The 15,057-nt window shown below is 51.1% G+C and overlaps 1 protein-coding gene across 3 annotated transcripts in view; it reads right to left on the reverse strand.

Moving 5' to 3' along the window:
- Positions 1-15,057, reverse strand: part of CDC37L1 (cell division cycle 37 like 1, HSP90 cochaperone) — a 42,807-nt gene that overhangs the window by 24,825 nt on the left and 2,925 nt on the right. For 2 of the 3 annotated variants that reach the window (XM_075339797.1, XM_075339779.1), the window contains exon 2: positions 6,714-6,996. In XM_075339797.1, coding sequence (XP_075195912.1) covers positions 6,714-6,980 — 267 coding nt within the window. In that variant the 5' untranslated portion in view covers positions 6,981-6,996. Of the gene's footprint in view, positions 1-6,713; positions 6,997-7,160; positions 7,209-15,057 lie in introns of all 3 variants that reach the window. The other variant, XM_075339788.1, reaches the window with a different exon arrangement.

Consider the following 15,057-nt stretch of genomic DNA (forward strand, 5'->3'; position numbering starts at 1 on the left):
GATCTCTCCGCCCAGGAAGATGCCATCGCTCGCGTGGAGTGTGCCTTCAAACCAGGAGGTAAGTCTTCCCACCCCGGCCGCGTAGGCAACCGAGATGGCATCCCTGATCCACCTCGCCAAAGTGGATTTAGAAGCCTTAAGCCCCTTCCTACAGCCCTGGAAGACTACAAACAGAGACTTATCCTTCCTCCCCTCCGAGGTGACCAACAGATACCTTTGAAGACAACGCCTAACATCCAGGCAGTGCCATCCCATCTCCTCCGGGGTAGAAGGGTTGGCATAAAAAGAGGGGAGCACTATTTCCTGTGATCGATGGAAGTGGGAATGCACCTTCGGCAAATAGGCAGGGTCAGTACGTAAAACTACTCGGTCCTCAAAAAACTGGGTATACGGAGGAGAAATGGATAAGGCCTGAAGGTCACTAACCCTACGGGCAGAAATGAGGGCTACCAGGAGAATCGTCTTAAGGGACAGATGCTTGAGAGAGATAGAATCTAAGGGCTCAAATGGGGGCCGTGTTAAAGCTGAAAGGACCAAGTTAAGGTCCCAGGACGGAAGAGGCATGGTTCCCCGAGGCTTAGACCTAGCACAGGACCTAACAAACCTAGATGTCCAGGGATCACCAGCCAGGGCATGGTTATACAAGGCGCTCAGTGCGGAGATCTGCACCTTAAGGGTACTAACGGATAGACCCAGTTCCCAACCCTTCTGGAGAAATTCCAGGACAACCGGGACGGAGGGTGGCTTAGTAGGATCCGCACCCGAAGAGGTCAGGAATTTTGCCCAAATACGCCCATAAATGCGAGTAGTGACAGGCTTTCTGCACTGCATCAAGGTGGAGATCAGACCTTGAGAAAACCCCTTAGTGCCTAACAACGACCTCTCAAGAGCCACGCCGTCAGGTGTAACCTGGTGCGCTGTGGGTGGAAGGCTGGCCCCTGGGATAGGAGATCCGGTAGGTCCGGGAGAATCCATGGATCGGTGACTGACAGACGCGTCAGCCAATAAAACCAAGGTCTCTTCGGCCAAAAGGGTGCTATGAGAATCACGACTGCTTGATCCTCCCGTATCTTCCTGAGTACTGCAGGGAGGAGGATGAGTGGAGGAAAGGCATACGCGAGGCGGAAGTCCCACTGGAGCAACAGTGCGTCCACCGAGTGAGGACGATCCCTTGGATCCAGGGAACAGAATCGGGGAACCTTCCTGTTGGCCCGAGTTGCAAAGAGGTCTATCTCGGGAACCCCCCACATCCCCGTTATCCTGTTGAAAACGGACTGATTTAGAGACCATTCGCCCTGGTGAAACTGCGTGCGACTGAGAAAGTTCGCCAAATCGTTCTCCTTCCCTCGGATGTGTACTGCCGACAGCGAACCCAGATGAGCCTCCGCCCGAGACATGATCCTGCTTGCGACGGACATGAGGCGTCTGGAGCGTGTACCCCCCTGGTGGTTGAGATAAGCTACCGTCGCTTGGTTGTCCGACAGAACTTTTACATGTTGACCCCTCAACCATGGCATGAAATGACCTAATGCCTTTTCCACTGCCAGCAATTCCCTTGTATTCGAGGAATTTTGAGCTTCTTCTCCAGACCATCGTCCCTGAATGAAATGAGCGTCCAGATGTGCCCCCCAACCGTAGAGACTGGCGTCGGTGGTTACCACCACGGGCTCTGGCGCCCTCCAAGGCACCCCGCTGCCCAAGTGGACCGGATCTAGCCACCAATAGAGGGACTGCAATGTGCGATGTTTGAGAACGATGAGTCTGTCCAGATGGTCCCCGTGAGCCGTCTGATGCTGTAAGATATTCCACTGCAGGACCCTGGTGTGTGCCTGAGCCCATCTGACGGCCGGGATGGTCGCAGTCAGGGAGCCCAGGAGGGACATTGCACCCCGGAGAGTCAGACGCCGGTGCCTCAGAGTCCGGTCTATCTGGGTCCGAAGGGCTTCCACTTTGGAAGGAGGCAACCGACAGAGTTGAGTGTCGGAGTCCCAAGTGAGTCCCAGAAACAGCTGAACCTTTGATGGAATTAATCTGGACTTCTCCTCGTTGATCAACCAGCCCAGCTCCCGCAGGGAAACTTGCACCTGCCGGAGAAGGGCCGCACAATGAAGAGCCGAGGCGCCCATGATCAAGAAGTCGTCCAGATAAGGAATCAGAAGGACCTCTCTCTGACGCAGATATGCCGACATTTCTGCTATTATCTTCGTAAAAATCCTCGGGGCGATGGCCAGACCGAAGGGGAGGGCTTTGTATTGGAAATGGCAGACCCGACCGTCCATGTGGAGGGCTATCCTGAGGAAGCATTGGAAGAGAGAGTGGATTGGGACATGATAATATGCATCGCGTAAGTCTATGACAGCCATGTGACAGTGGGGATACAGATATTTCACTATGGACCGCACGGACTCCATCTTGAAGCTGTCTATTTGAAGGAACCGGTTGAGGGCTTTCAGGTTGATGATTGTGCGATAGGAACCGTCGGGCTTCCCTACCAGAAAGAGGGTGGAATAGAACCCTTCTCCCTGTTCCCTTGAGGGAACTTCCACTAGAACCCTCTTGAAGAGGAGGTGACGGACCTCTGCTTCCAAAGCCAGCTGTTCCGCCAGGGAACGACGCAGAGGGGTAACCACGAACCGGTGAGGAGGAGGCCGAAGGAAGGTGAGCCGGAGGCTGGAGCGTATAAGGGCCCGTATCCATGCACTGGAGGAAATCCTTTCCCAAGCCGGAAGGAACTGAGAGAGCCTCCCTCCGACCTGGGAAAACGAGTCACTTGGATGACTTATTCTGATCTTTTGAGGGGCCCTTGAACATGAACCCCTTTCCCTGAGTCTATCGGACCAGGTATTCCGATCCCGCGGTCGGGTGGGGCGGCGAACAGGCTCCCTCCGAAAGGACCGCCGTGAAGAAGGAAATGATGGAAAGGGAAAGCCACCCTTCTTGTCGCTAGCTTTTTCCAGGATGTCATCCAGCACCGGCCCGAACAGAAATTCACCTTGACAAGGGATATTGCAGAGTTTAGACTTAGTTTGCAGATCCCCCGGCCAGCATTTCAGCCAGAGAGCCCTTCTTGCCGCATTGGAGAGGGATGCTGACTTTGCAGCCAACTTAGTGGAGTCCGCCGAGGCATCCGCAAGGAAGGCCGCTGCCCCCCGCAATTTGGAGAGGGAGGACGCAATCTCCTCCTTAGGTGCTCGGGAGCTAAACTGGTCTTCCAGTTCGTCAATCCATATAGTCAGGGATCTAGCCGTACAGGTAGCCGCAATGGCGGGTCTTAGTCCTCCGGCAGCAGCTTCCCAGGTATTCTTTAGGAAGTGATCAGCTTTCTTATCTAATGGGTCTTTCAGGGAGCCCATGTCCTCAAATGGCAAGGCAAACGTTTTGGATGCCTTAGCGACAGCCACATCCAATTTTGGCGCCTTATCCCATGTGGAGCAGGAGGCCTCCTCAAACGGGTATTTTCTCTTAAAGGTGCCAGGAATGGAATGCTTCTTATCAGGTCTCTTCCATTCCCGGGCAATTAAGGCTTGTATTTTATCCACCACCGGGAAGGAGCGTCGTTTCTTCTGTTCCATGCCCCCAAACATCCTATCCTGGATAAATTTTTCCGGTTTCTCATCCGTGAGGCCCATGGTGGTCCTCACCGCCTTAACTAACTTCTTCATATTGTCGAGTGGGAAGCACTGGCGACCCCCTGAGTCACTATCAGAGGAGGAGCGGGAAGTAGAGCCAGAGGAATCACATTCCCCATCAGACCTATCAGAGTCCTCGTGGACCGGCGAAGGAGCCCGAGAACCCCCAGCACTTTGTGCTCCAGACAGTGATCGGAGGGAGTCCCTGACCTCTTCCCGTATGAGGGACCTGAGGTCGGAGGCAAATCCTGGCTGTTCCTCTGACAAAGTTTGCTGAATGCAGCCTTTGCACAATCTCTTAGTCCAAGAACCAGCAAGTTCTTTACAGCACAAGGCACATTCCTTATGTCTGGATTTAGATAAACACTTCTTAGGTTTACTGCGCTCCTATAAAAAAAAAAACAGACAATATGACCGCCATTAAAAGCGGAACATCTGAGGTGCACTCACCCACCGATGCCCAGAGGCTATACCGGTTCAGCAGGGCCCTCATCTGACTTCCGTCCTCTAGAAGGCCGTCTTCTGTCAGGAGAGTCAGGTTCCTTTCGTTTGGAGGACCGGTCATCCGTCCCCCCACGCTTGCCCCCTGAGCCAGCGACACTGTCATCCTTTCCCCCCCTTCTGCTGCCGCTTCAGGGAGGCTGAATCATGATCAGAGGGAGGTTTTGGAGAGGAGGGAGGCGAAGGAGACGCCGCTGACTGCTTGTCCGTCATGGCCACAGAGCACAGGCACTATAGAGAGGATTGCCGCTCTAATTTTCAAAGAGATGCTGGCGACTCCGCCCCCACTTCCGGCGGACGTCCCATCCGGCTCCACAGGCCGCACATTGGAACAAACGCGCGCCTGCGCACAGCCCGGACATCTCCTATCCACTCACAATATGGCGCTCCTCGGAAGCGCCACATCCTCAGCTGCCACGAGGACGCCCCGCGGGGATCGCAGCAGCTGTCCCCCTCATCTCGGCCGGCACGCGCCCGGACATTGTGTCCTCCAGAGGCGGTATAGTCATGGCACTGACAGCTGCCCCAGTCACCAGCAAACAGGACGCCGGTAAGGAGAGGAGGGGGGAGGAAGGGAAGGAGCCCGTGCGCAGACATAACCCCCGTGGGTATGCTGCGACGGGAGAGCCCTGCGGACAGGTCCCCTGGATGATCCACTTACCCGCCCCGCAGGCTCCTGGCGCTCCAATCGGGCGTGCTGTACGCACTCCAGACCCCCATGGGTCTGATGCGGCAGCTCCGCGGCCGACCGCAGCAGGACCCGTGCCGCTGCCAGAGCCAGTCGACCGGGCGCCGGACTTGAATCTTCGGCCCCTCAGGACCTTCTGGAATCGATTAGATCTCTGGAGGCTCCCTGTTCAAGGACAGGAAACCAACTGATGCGGGGAGAGGTGCCGCCCCTTTTTATTCTGGAGGTTTCCTGTCCTTGAAGGGCGGATCCCCTCTCTCGTGGTGCCGTCATGGGTGCTGGAAAAATGTAATTAATAAATGGCAGTTAACAGGAACAATGGATGTCAAGATAAGGTCTAGAGGATCAAGCAAAATTTCTATAAGAGCTGCTTGTAGGATTGCTAGAGAGGCAAATCAGAATCCTGCTTGACTGCAAAAGACCTTCAGGAAGATTTAGAATATTCTGGAGTTGTGGTGCCTTGTTCTACTGTTCAGAGACACCTGCACAAATATGTCCTACATGGAAGTCATCAGAAGAAATTCTCTCCTACGTCCTCACCAGAAAATACAGAGTCAGAGGTATGCAAAAGAACAGATAAACAAGACTGATACATTTTGGAAACAAGTCTTGTGGACCAATGAGGTTAAAATAGAACTCTTTGGCCATAATGATCAAAAAAAAGTGTAGAAAAAAGGGCACAGAATTTCAGGGAAATAACATATTGCCAACCATTAAGCATGGGGTGGATCAAACATGCTTGGTGGTTTGTGTTCCAGCGAATGGCACGAGGAACATTTCACAGTCAGAGGGAAAAATGGATTCAATGAAATTTCAACAAATTCTTGATGCAGACATAACACCACCTGTAAAAAACAAAAACAAAGCTAAAGTTGAAAAGAGGATGGCTTCTACAAATGGATAATGATCCTAGATACACGTCAAAAATCTACAACAGACTACTTCAAACGGCGTAAGCTGAAGGTTTTACAATGACCCTCACAATCCCATGATCTAAACACCATTGAAAATCTGTGGCTAGACCTCAAAAGAGCAGTGCATGCAAGAGGACCCAGGAATCTCACATAACTGGAAGACTTTTCCAAGGAAGAATGGATGAAAATCCCTTATAGAAGAATTGAAAGATTTTTGGCTAGCTACAGAAACCATTGACAAGTTGTGATACTTGTCCAAAGGGGGTGCTACTGGGTACTAACCATGCAGGGTGCCCAAACTTTGTACTGGCCCATTTTGTTACATTTTCAAATGTAAAAGATGAAAATAGCTTTATGCCTTTTAGAGATCATTCATCTTCAACTTGCTGAACTGTTCACAGTAACAATAATTTTAACCAGGGGGGTGCCCAAACTTTTACAAGCCACTGTAGCTCAAATCATTTAAAAAAAAAAAAAAAAAAAAAAAAGAAGATGCCTGGAGTGGTTTTGCTGTGGGAAACCTTGTCAGGTGCACCGGTGTCTTAAAGGCATCATTTGCACACTTAGTATGTGTCGTATAACGTTTCATTGACTTTTCACAATATTACTGTGAAAGGTTCATGGAAAAATATATGCATGATCTAATGAACTTACCCTGGAGCAGGGATCAGCAGCTTGTAGCACTTCAGCTCTTGTAACACTACGGCTCCCAGCACTTGCATGTTAAGAGTTGTACTTCCACACGAGCTGGAGTGCCGCAGGCTGCTGATCCATGAACTAGCAAATAAGGCACAAATATTTATTTAAAACTACATACCTGTATTTATCCTGGGATAATACAGAAAAGTTTGAGGTTTTGTCAGTGAGGTAAATCCTGACTGGGACCTCTACAGAGTAAAGCCGTGGGCTAGAGACTGGATATTCTGTACAAGATGGCTTCTCATGCTGGCGTACTTAATACTTAGTAACAGGTTACAGTACCTTATTAAAAACATCTTGACTAAAGGCATCCGCAGAAGACATTCCCCAGTTCTCACCCAGTGGCAAAGCGGCTTCTTTCCGTTTCCATTCTTCCTCGCTTCGCTGCAGTTCGGACACTTCAGCCTGAGCCTTGGCATGTTCTTGGTCTATAGACTCTGAATTGTGAAGTGCCAAACTGTTCAGCTTTTGTTGAGCCTCTGCTAGGCTCCACATGCATGCCATGGAGCTCGGGGCACCCTCATACTGCTGCTGGCAAGGATACTCCATGCCACCTATAGTATTCCTGGGAAAGAAATACACACAGTTGGGTCTAGAAATATTCGGACAATGACAAGTTTTGACATTTCAGCTGTTTACCAAAACATTGTAGATACATGATCAATATGGGCTTAAAGTGTAGATGCTCAGGTTTTAGGCTGGGGGTGGGGGGGTGTCACAAATACTCACACTGCACTCAGCCTAATGTTGGTCAATGCTGCAAGCTTGTCCTCAACTCTAAATCGGAGGGAGAAAAAAAAAAATCAAAAAAAAATCGCAGCATATCTCAGTCCACGAGCCCCCATACAAGTCTATGGGTGCGTGTGACACATGGGTCTGCACTAATCAAGATCCCCTACCTCTGGCTGGTATATGATAAAAGGAGTTGTACGTTCTAAAACAAGGCGTCTGAGGTCGCTTTATGTGTCACTATGTGACTGCAGACTTGTGAATCCTCACATTGTGCGCACTGTGAGGATTCCCTGGTGTCAGGGCCGCGAGTATGTAATATGCATATTCCCAGCTAGAATCCGACTGACCCGTTTAGAGACTTGTGCAATTCACTTGCATTGAGTGAGACTGGAAAGAGTCTAGTAGGATTGTGGGTGAGAAACGTCTCATTCTAGACAGGACAACCACTTTCAGCTACATAATACCATGTAAGACTGCTTTCACACTACGTTTTTTTAACATGCGTCATGAACTTTATTTTGCTGTAAAAGTGGATCCTGTTGTTTTTACAAAGAAAAACGCATGCAAACGCGTGTGTTATTTTGCAGGATCCTGTCACTTGAAGTTTATGGGCGGGCATTGAAGTCATGTGATCGGGAGTGAGGGGAACTGAACGTGATAGACTGGGAGCCGGCATCTGAAATCTGCGGACGCTGGTAACCAAGGTAAACATCGGGTGACTAAGCGAAGTGCTTTGCTTGGATACCCGATATTTATCTTGGTTACGAGCGTCCGCAGCTGCTAGGAGCCAGGCTGCCTGCTCCCTGCACATGTAACCAAGGTACACATTGGGTAACTAAGTGAAGCGCTTTGCTTGGTTATCCGATATTTACCTTGGTTACGAGCGTCCGCCGCTCTCAGGTGGGGGAGAGAGAGAGAGAGGGAGGGGGAGAGAGAGACTGATCACGCCAGGCTGGTTTCTGGGCATGCTCAGTAGAGCAAGCAGGATCCTGTCTATCAGCATACCACCGTTCACATGCGTTTGCGTGCAGTATAGTCAGGATCCAGTGAAAAACAGTATTTGGACGCAACTCAAAAACGCTACAAGTAGCGTTTTTGAACAAAAGTTAAAAAACTGCAAGTCGCTGGATCCTCACTATAACGCACGCAAACGCATGTTGACGCAAGTCCATTGCAAATGCATTGAAATTAAAACGCATTTGCACTGGATCTGGTTTTGCGTTAAAAAAAACGTTCATGACGCATGTTAAAAAACGTAGTGTGAAAGCAGCCTTAATAATGCGACAACAAATACTAAAATTGATCAGCATACAACAGTGATTCAATATACTTCACACAACATCCAGCCCCTCTTGCATTGCATATGCCCCCCCAGCCCCTCTTGCATTGCGTATGTCACCCTCCAGCCCCTCTTGCATTGCGTATGCCCCCCCCAGCCCCTCTTGCATTGCGTATGCCCCCCCCAGCCCCTCTTGCATTGCGTATGCCCCCCCCCAGCCCTTCTTGCGTATGCCCCCTCCAGCCCTTCTTGCGTTGTGTAAGCCCCCAGCGTCCCCTCCCCTGTGATGTGTATTCCCCTTCATCCCCTCTTGTGTTTGCCTCCAGCTGTGGGCATTTACGTCACAGGAGGGGCTGTGGGCATTTACGTCACAGGAGGGGCTGTGGGCATTTACGTCACAGGAGGGGCTGTGGGCATTTACGTCACAGGAGGGGCTGTGGGCATATATGTCAGTAGCCTCTCATGTGATATATGTGCCCCCGGTGTCTCCTGTGATGCATATACAGCAGTCCTAGCGTCTCCTATCTGATGTATATATGACAGTCCCAGTGTTTTCTATGTATATGCCCGGACTTCCAGTGATGTATGTGCCTTCAGCGTCTCCTGTGATGTACAGTATATACAGCAGTCCCAGTGTTTCCTATGTGATGTGTGTGCCTCCAGCATCTCCTGGGATGTAAAAAAAAAATAAAAAAATAAATAAAAAAATAAAACGACGGTTACACTTTAAGGCAGAAAGACCCACAAACAAGCAACAACTGAAGTCATCTGCAGTAAAGGCCCGGCAAAGCATCACACAGGAGGAAACCCAATGTTTAGTGACGTCCATGGCTTCCAGACTTCAGGCGTCAGTCTGTAAAGGATTCTCTACAAAGTACTAAAAGAAGGGAATTTTGTTTACTTACCGTAAATTCCTTTTCTTCTAGCTCCTATTGGGAGACCCAGACAATTGGGGTGTATAGCTTCTGCCTCCGGAGGCCACACAAAGTATTACACTTTAAAAAGTGTAACCCCTCCCCTCTGCCTATACACCCTCCCGTGCATCACGGGCTCCTCAGTTTTGGTGCAAAAGCAGGAAGGAGAAGACTTATGAATTGGTATAGGGTAAATTCAATCCGAAGGATGTTCGGAGAACTGAAAACCATGAACCAAAAGAAACGATTCAACATGAACAACATGTGTACACAAAAGAACAAACAGCCCGAAGGGAACAGGGGCGGGTGCTGGGTCTCCCAATAGGAGCTAGAAGAAAAGGAATTTACGGTAAGTAAACAAAATTCCCTTCTTCTTTGTCGCTCCATTGGGAGACCCAGACAATTGGGACGTCCAAAAGCAGTCCCTGGGTGGGTAAAAGAATACCTCAATAAAAAGATCCGAAACGGCCCTCCTCTTACAGGTGGGCAACCGCCGCCTGAAGGACTCGCCTACCTAGACTGGCGTCTGCCGAAGCATAGGTATGCACCTGATAGTGTTTCGTGAAAGTGTGCAGACTAGACCACGTAGCTGCCTGACACACCTGCTGAGCCGTAGCCCGGTGCCGCAATGCCCAGGACGCACCCACGGCTCTGGTAGAATGGGCTTTCAGCCCCAAAGGAAGCGGTAGGCTTCAAGAATCGGTTCCTTTATCCACCGAGCCAAGGTTGACTTGGAAGCCTGCGAACCCTTACGCTGGCCAGCGACAAGGACAAAGAGCGCATCAGAACGGCGCAGGGGCGCCGTGCGAGACACGTAGAACCGGAGTGCTCTCACCAGATCCAAAGAGTGCAAATCCTTTTCACATTGGTGAATTGGATTAGGGCAAAATGAAGGTAAGGAGATATCCTGATTGAGATGAAAAGGAGATACCACCTTAGGGAGAAATTCCGGAACAGGACGCAGAACCACCTTATCCTGGTGAAAAGCCAGGAAGGGGGCTTTGCATGACAGCGCTGCCAGCTCCGACACTTTACGGAGCGATGTAACTCTGAGGACGCTAGGAGCCAGGACTCAATGGCCACACAGTCAGGTTGAGGGCCACAGAATTCAGATGGAAAAACCGCCCTTGTGACAGCAAGTCTGGGCGGTCTGGGAGAGCCCACGGTTGACCCACCGTGAGATGCCACAGATCCGGGTACCACGACCACCTCGGCCAATCTGGAGCGACGAGAATGGCGCGACGACAGTCGGACCTGATTTTGCGCAGCACTCTGGGCAGCATCGCCAGAGGAGGAAATACATAAGGCAGTCGAAACTGCGACCAATCCTGAACTAATGCGTCCGACGCCAGAGCTCTGTGATCTTGAGACCGTGCCATGAATGCCGGGACTTTGTTGTTGTGCCGTGACGCCATGAGATCGACGTCCGGCGTTCCCTAGCGGCGACAGAGCTCTCGAAACACGTCTGGGTGAAGAGACCATTCCCCCGCATCCATGCCCTGACGACTGAGAAAGTCTGCTTCCCAGTTTTCTACGCCCAGGATGTGAACTGCGGAGATGGTGGAGGCTGTGGCCTCCGCCCACAGCAGAATCCACCGGACTTCCTGGAAGGCTTGACGGCTGCGCGTGCCACCCTGGTGGTTGATGTACGCGACCGCCGTGGCGTTGTCCGACTGTATGCGGATCTGCCTGCCCTCCAGCCACCGATGGAACGCCTTTAGGGCTAGATACACTGCCCTTATCTCCAGAACATTGATCTGAAGGGAGGACTCTGTCGGAGTCCAGGTTCCCTGAGCCCTGTGGTGGAGAAAAACCGCTCCCCACCCTGACAGACTCGCGTCCGTCGTGACTACAGCCCAGGATGGGGGCAGGAAGGATTTTCCCTGCGACAGAGAAGTGGGAAGAAGCCACCACTGAAGAGAGGTTTTGGCTGCAAGGGAAAGAGAGACGTTCCTGTCGAGGGACGTCGACCTCCTGTCCCATTTGCGGGGAATGTCCCATTGGAGTGGGCGCAGATGAAACTGCGCGAAGGGGACTGCCTCCATTGCTGCCACCATCTTCCCTAGGAAGTGCATGAGGCGCCTGAAGGGGTGTGACTGGCCCCGAAGAAGAGATTGCACCCCTGTCTGCAGCGAAAGCTGTTTGTCCAGCGGTAGCTTGACTATCGCTGAGAGAGTATGAAACTCCACCCCGAGGTAAGTCAGTGATTGGGTCGGTGTCAACTTGGACTTTGGGAAGTTGATGATCCACCCGAACCGCTGGAGAGTCTCCAGAGCGACGGTCAGGCTGTGTTGACACGCCACCCGGGAGGGTGCCCTAACTAGGAGATAGTCTAAGTAAGGGATCACCGAGTGGCCCTGAGAGTGTAGGATCGCCACAACGGATGCCATGACCTTGGTGAAGACCCGTGGGGCTGTCGCCAGGCCGAAAGGCAGTGCCACAAACTGAAGGTGTTCGTCCCCGATGGCGAAACGCAGGAAGCGTTGATGCTCGGGTGCGATCGGCACATGGAGATAAGCATCCTTGATGTCGATCGATGCTAGGAAGTCTCCTTGTGACATCGAAGCGATGACCGAGCGGAGAGATTCCATCCGAAATCTTCTGGTGCTCACATGTCTGTTGAGCAGTTTGAGGTCCAGAACGGGACGGAATGATCCGTCCTTCTTTGGCACCACGAACAAGTTGGAGTAGAAACCGTGACCATGTTCCTGAGGGGGAACGCGAATCACCACTCCTTCTGACTTCAGGACGCCCACAGCCTGAAAAAGTGCGCCGGCCCGAGATGGGGGCGGAGATGTTCTGAAGAAACGAGTCGGAGGACGAGAGCTGAACTCTATCCTGTAACCGTGAGACAGAATGTCTCTCACCCATCGGTCTTGGACATGTGGCCACCAGGCGTCGCAACAGCGGGAGAGCCTGCCACCGACCGAGGATGCGGTTTGGGGAGGCCGAAAGTCATGAGGAGGCCGCCTTGGAGGCAGTGCCTCCGGCGGTTTTTTGGGGACGTGACTTAGACCGCCACGCATAAGAGTTCCTCTGGCCCTTCTCTGGCCTGTTGGACGAGGAGGATTGGGACTTGGCTGAGGGCCGAAAGGACCGAAACCTCGATTGTATTTTCCGTTGCTGAGGTCTCTTCAGTTTGGACTGGGGTAAGGACGAGTCCTTTCCCTTGGATTCCTTAATAATTTCATCCAATCGCTCGCCAAACAATCGGTCGCCAGAAAACTGCAAACCGGTTAAGAACTTCTTGGAAGCAGAGTCTGCCTTCCATTCGCGTAGCCACATGGCCCTGCGGACTGCCACCGAATTAGCGGATGCTACCGCTGTACGGCTAGCAGAGTCCAGGACGGCGTTCATGGCGTAGGACGAAAAAGCCGACGCCTGAGAAGTCAAAGACGCAACTTGCGGAGCAGAGGTACGTGTGACCGCATTAATCTCAGACAGACAAGCTGAGATAGCTTGGAGTGCCCACACGGCTGCAAAAGCCGGGGCAAAAGACGCGCCCGTGGCCTCATAGATGGATTTCACCAGGAGCTCTATCTGCCTGTCAGTGGCATCCTTGAGCGATGAGCCATCTGCAACTGATACTACAGATCTAGCCGCCAGTCTAGAGACTGGAGGATCCACCTTGGGACATTGAGCCCAACCCTTAACTACGTCAGAGGGGAAGGGGTAACGTGTGTCATTAAGGCGCTTAGTAAAGCGCTTGTCCGGAAAAGCTCTGTGCTTCTGGACAGCATCTCTGAAGTTAGAGTGATCGAAAAACGCACTCCGTGTACGTTTGGGAAACCTAAACTGGTGTTTCTCCTGCTGCGAAGCCGACTCCTCTATAGGTGGAGTTGGGGGAGAAAGATCTAGCACCTGGTTGATGGACGCTATAAGGTCATTTACTAAAGGCGTCCCCTTCAGGTGTATCAAGATTGAGAGCAACGTCAGGGTCAGAGCCCTGAGCTGCGACGTCCGCCTCATCCTCCAGAGAGCCCTCAAACTGAGACCCCGAGCAGCGTGAGGAAGTCGGGGAAGATTCCCAGCGAGCCCGCTTAGCCGGTCTGGGACTGTGGTCCGTGCCGGAGTCCTCCACATCAGGGCTGTGGAGTCGGAGTCGGAGTCGTGGAGTCGGAGTCGGAGCTAATTTTGGTGGAGTCGGAGTCGGTATAAAATGCACCGACTCCGACTCCTAAAATATATAATAAATTGGGGACAGGAGTGCAATGCAGAATGTGCTGAATATTTTACTAAATAACAACATTTAGTATAATGCTTATATTTAAGTGAAAAATTTATTGTAGTACAATGTGAACATCAGACATTTAATCATTTTTATGATACAATAATCAAGATATTTGGATAGAACATAAAATATTTATTGGAATACAACTTTAGAACACAAAAAAACTAATAAATTGTAAATATGTAATATATATAATATATATATATATATATATATATATACAGTGTATATACACACACACAAGATATATATGTAATCTACTGTATATTACATAGTGTATTACATATTTACAATTTATTACAGTTTTTTGTGTTCTAAAGTTGTATTCCAATAAATATATTTTATGTTCTATCCAAATATCTTGATTATTGTATCATAAAAATTATTAAATGTCTGATGTTCACATACACATATTCATGTACTACAATAAATTTTTCACCTAACTATAAGCAATATATGTAGGAGTCGGAGTCGGAGCCGGAGTCGGAGCCGGAGTCGGAGTCGGTGCAAGAGAATTTGAGGAGTCGGAGTCGGAGTCAGAGTCGAAGGTTTGGCTTACCGACTCCACAGCCCTGCTCCACATGAGACCTAGGGGCCACCCCGGGAGCACTCTGCGGCGCAGACCGAGAGGGGCCTGGAGGCGATGATCCAACAGTGCCCGGGGCCTGTGTAAGGACCGATCTGGACTGCAAGGCTTCTAGTATCTTAGCAGACCATTTGTCCATAGACTGAGCCATGGATTGTGAAAGTGACTCAGAGTTTCTCAGCAAAAACTGCAAACTCTGTCCCTGCCACCTGGACAGGGGAAGCAGACGGGTCTGCCTTAGCCGAGGGGCCCACTAGTGCCCGAGGCCCCGGCTGAGCAAGTGCAACAGGGGCCGAACATTGCTCACAGTGAGGGTAGGTGGAACCTGCAGGTAACATAGCCGCACAAGAGGTACAGGTTGCAAAATAACCCTTTGCCTTAGCATCCTTGCTCCTTGTGGACGACATGCTGTTGTCTCCTAGGAGAGTGATCACTGAGGGTATATAGCCAAAAGCAAAACAACTCGGCCGAACAAAGAAAATATATACAAATATATATTATATTATATATATATATACACACACACACACACACACACACACACTTCGGCACCCTAGGGGGACCAGCACCGGGTGACCGGTGTGGCTTAGCGACCGACCAAAGCGGTGTGTGTCCACCAGATTCCCTGCCTTGGGTCTCCCCGAGCTGCAGGGCTCGTTCCTGAAATCCTCCACCGGCAGAATGTGTTGTAAAAATGGCTGCCGGAGCTCTCAGGGGAGGAGGGAGCCGTGGGCGGCGACTAGAAAAGTGCGGGAATCTGGTGCCCCACAGTGATCAGTGAGGGGGGGGGGAGGAAACCTAAAGTATGCTCCAGCCCTCACTGCCGACGTCAGGTCGACCGTCCCGCCCTTACCCCTGACTGGCAGGCCCGGGGGCGGGAGTTA

The sequence above is a fragment of the Anomaloglossus baeobatrachus genome, chromosome 1, assembly GCF_048569485.1.
Source record: "Anomaloglossus baeobatrachus isolate aAnoBae1 chromosome 1, aAnoBae1.hap1, whole genome shotgun sequence".
Classification (NCBI taxonomy): Eukaryota; Metazoa; Chordata; class Amphibia; order Anura; family Aromobatidae; genus Anomaloglossus; species Anomaloglossus baeobatrachus.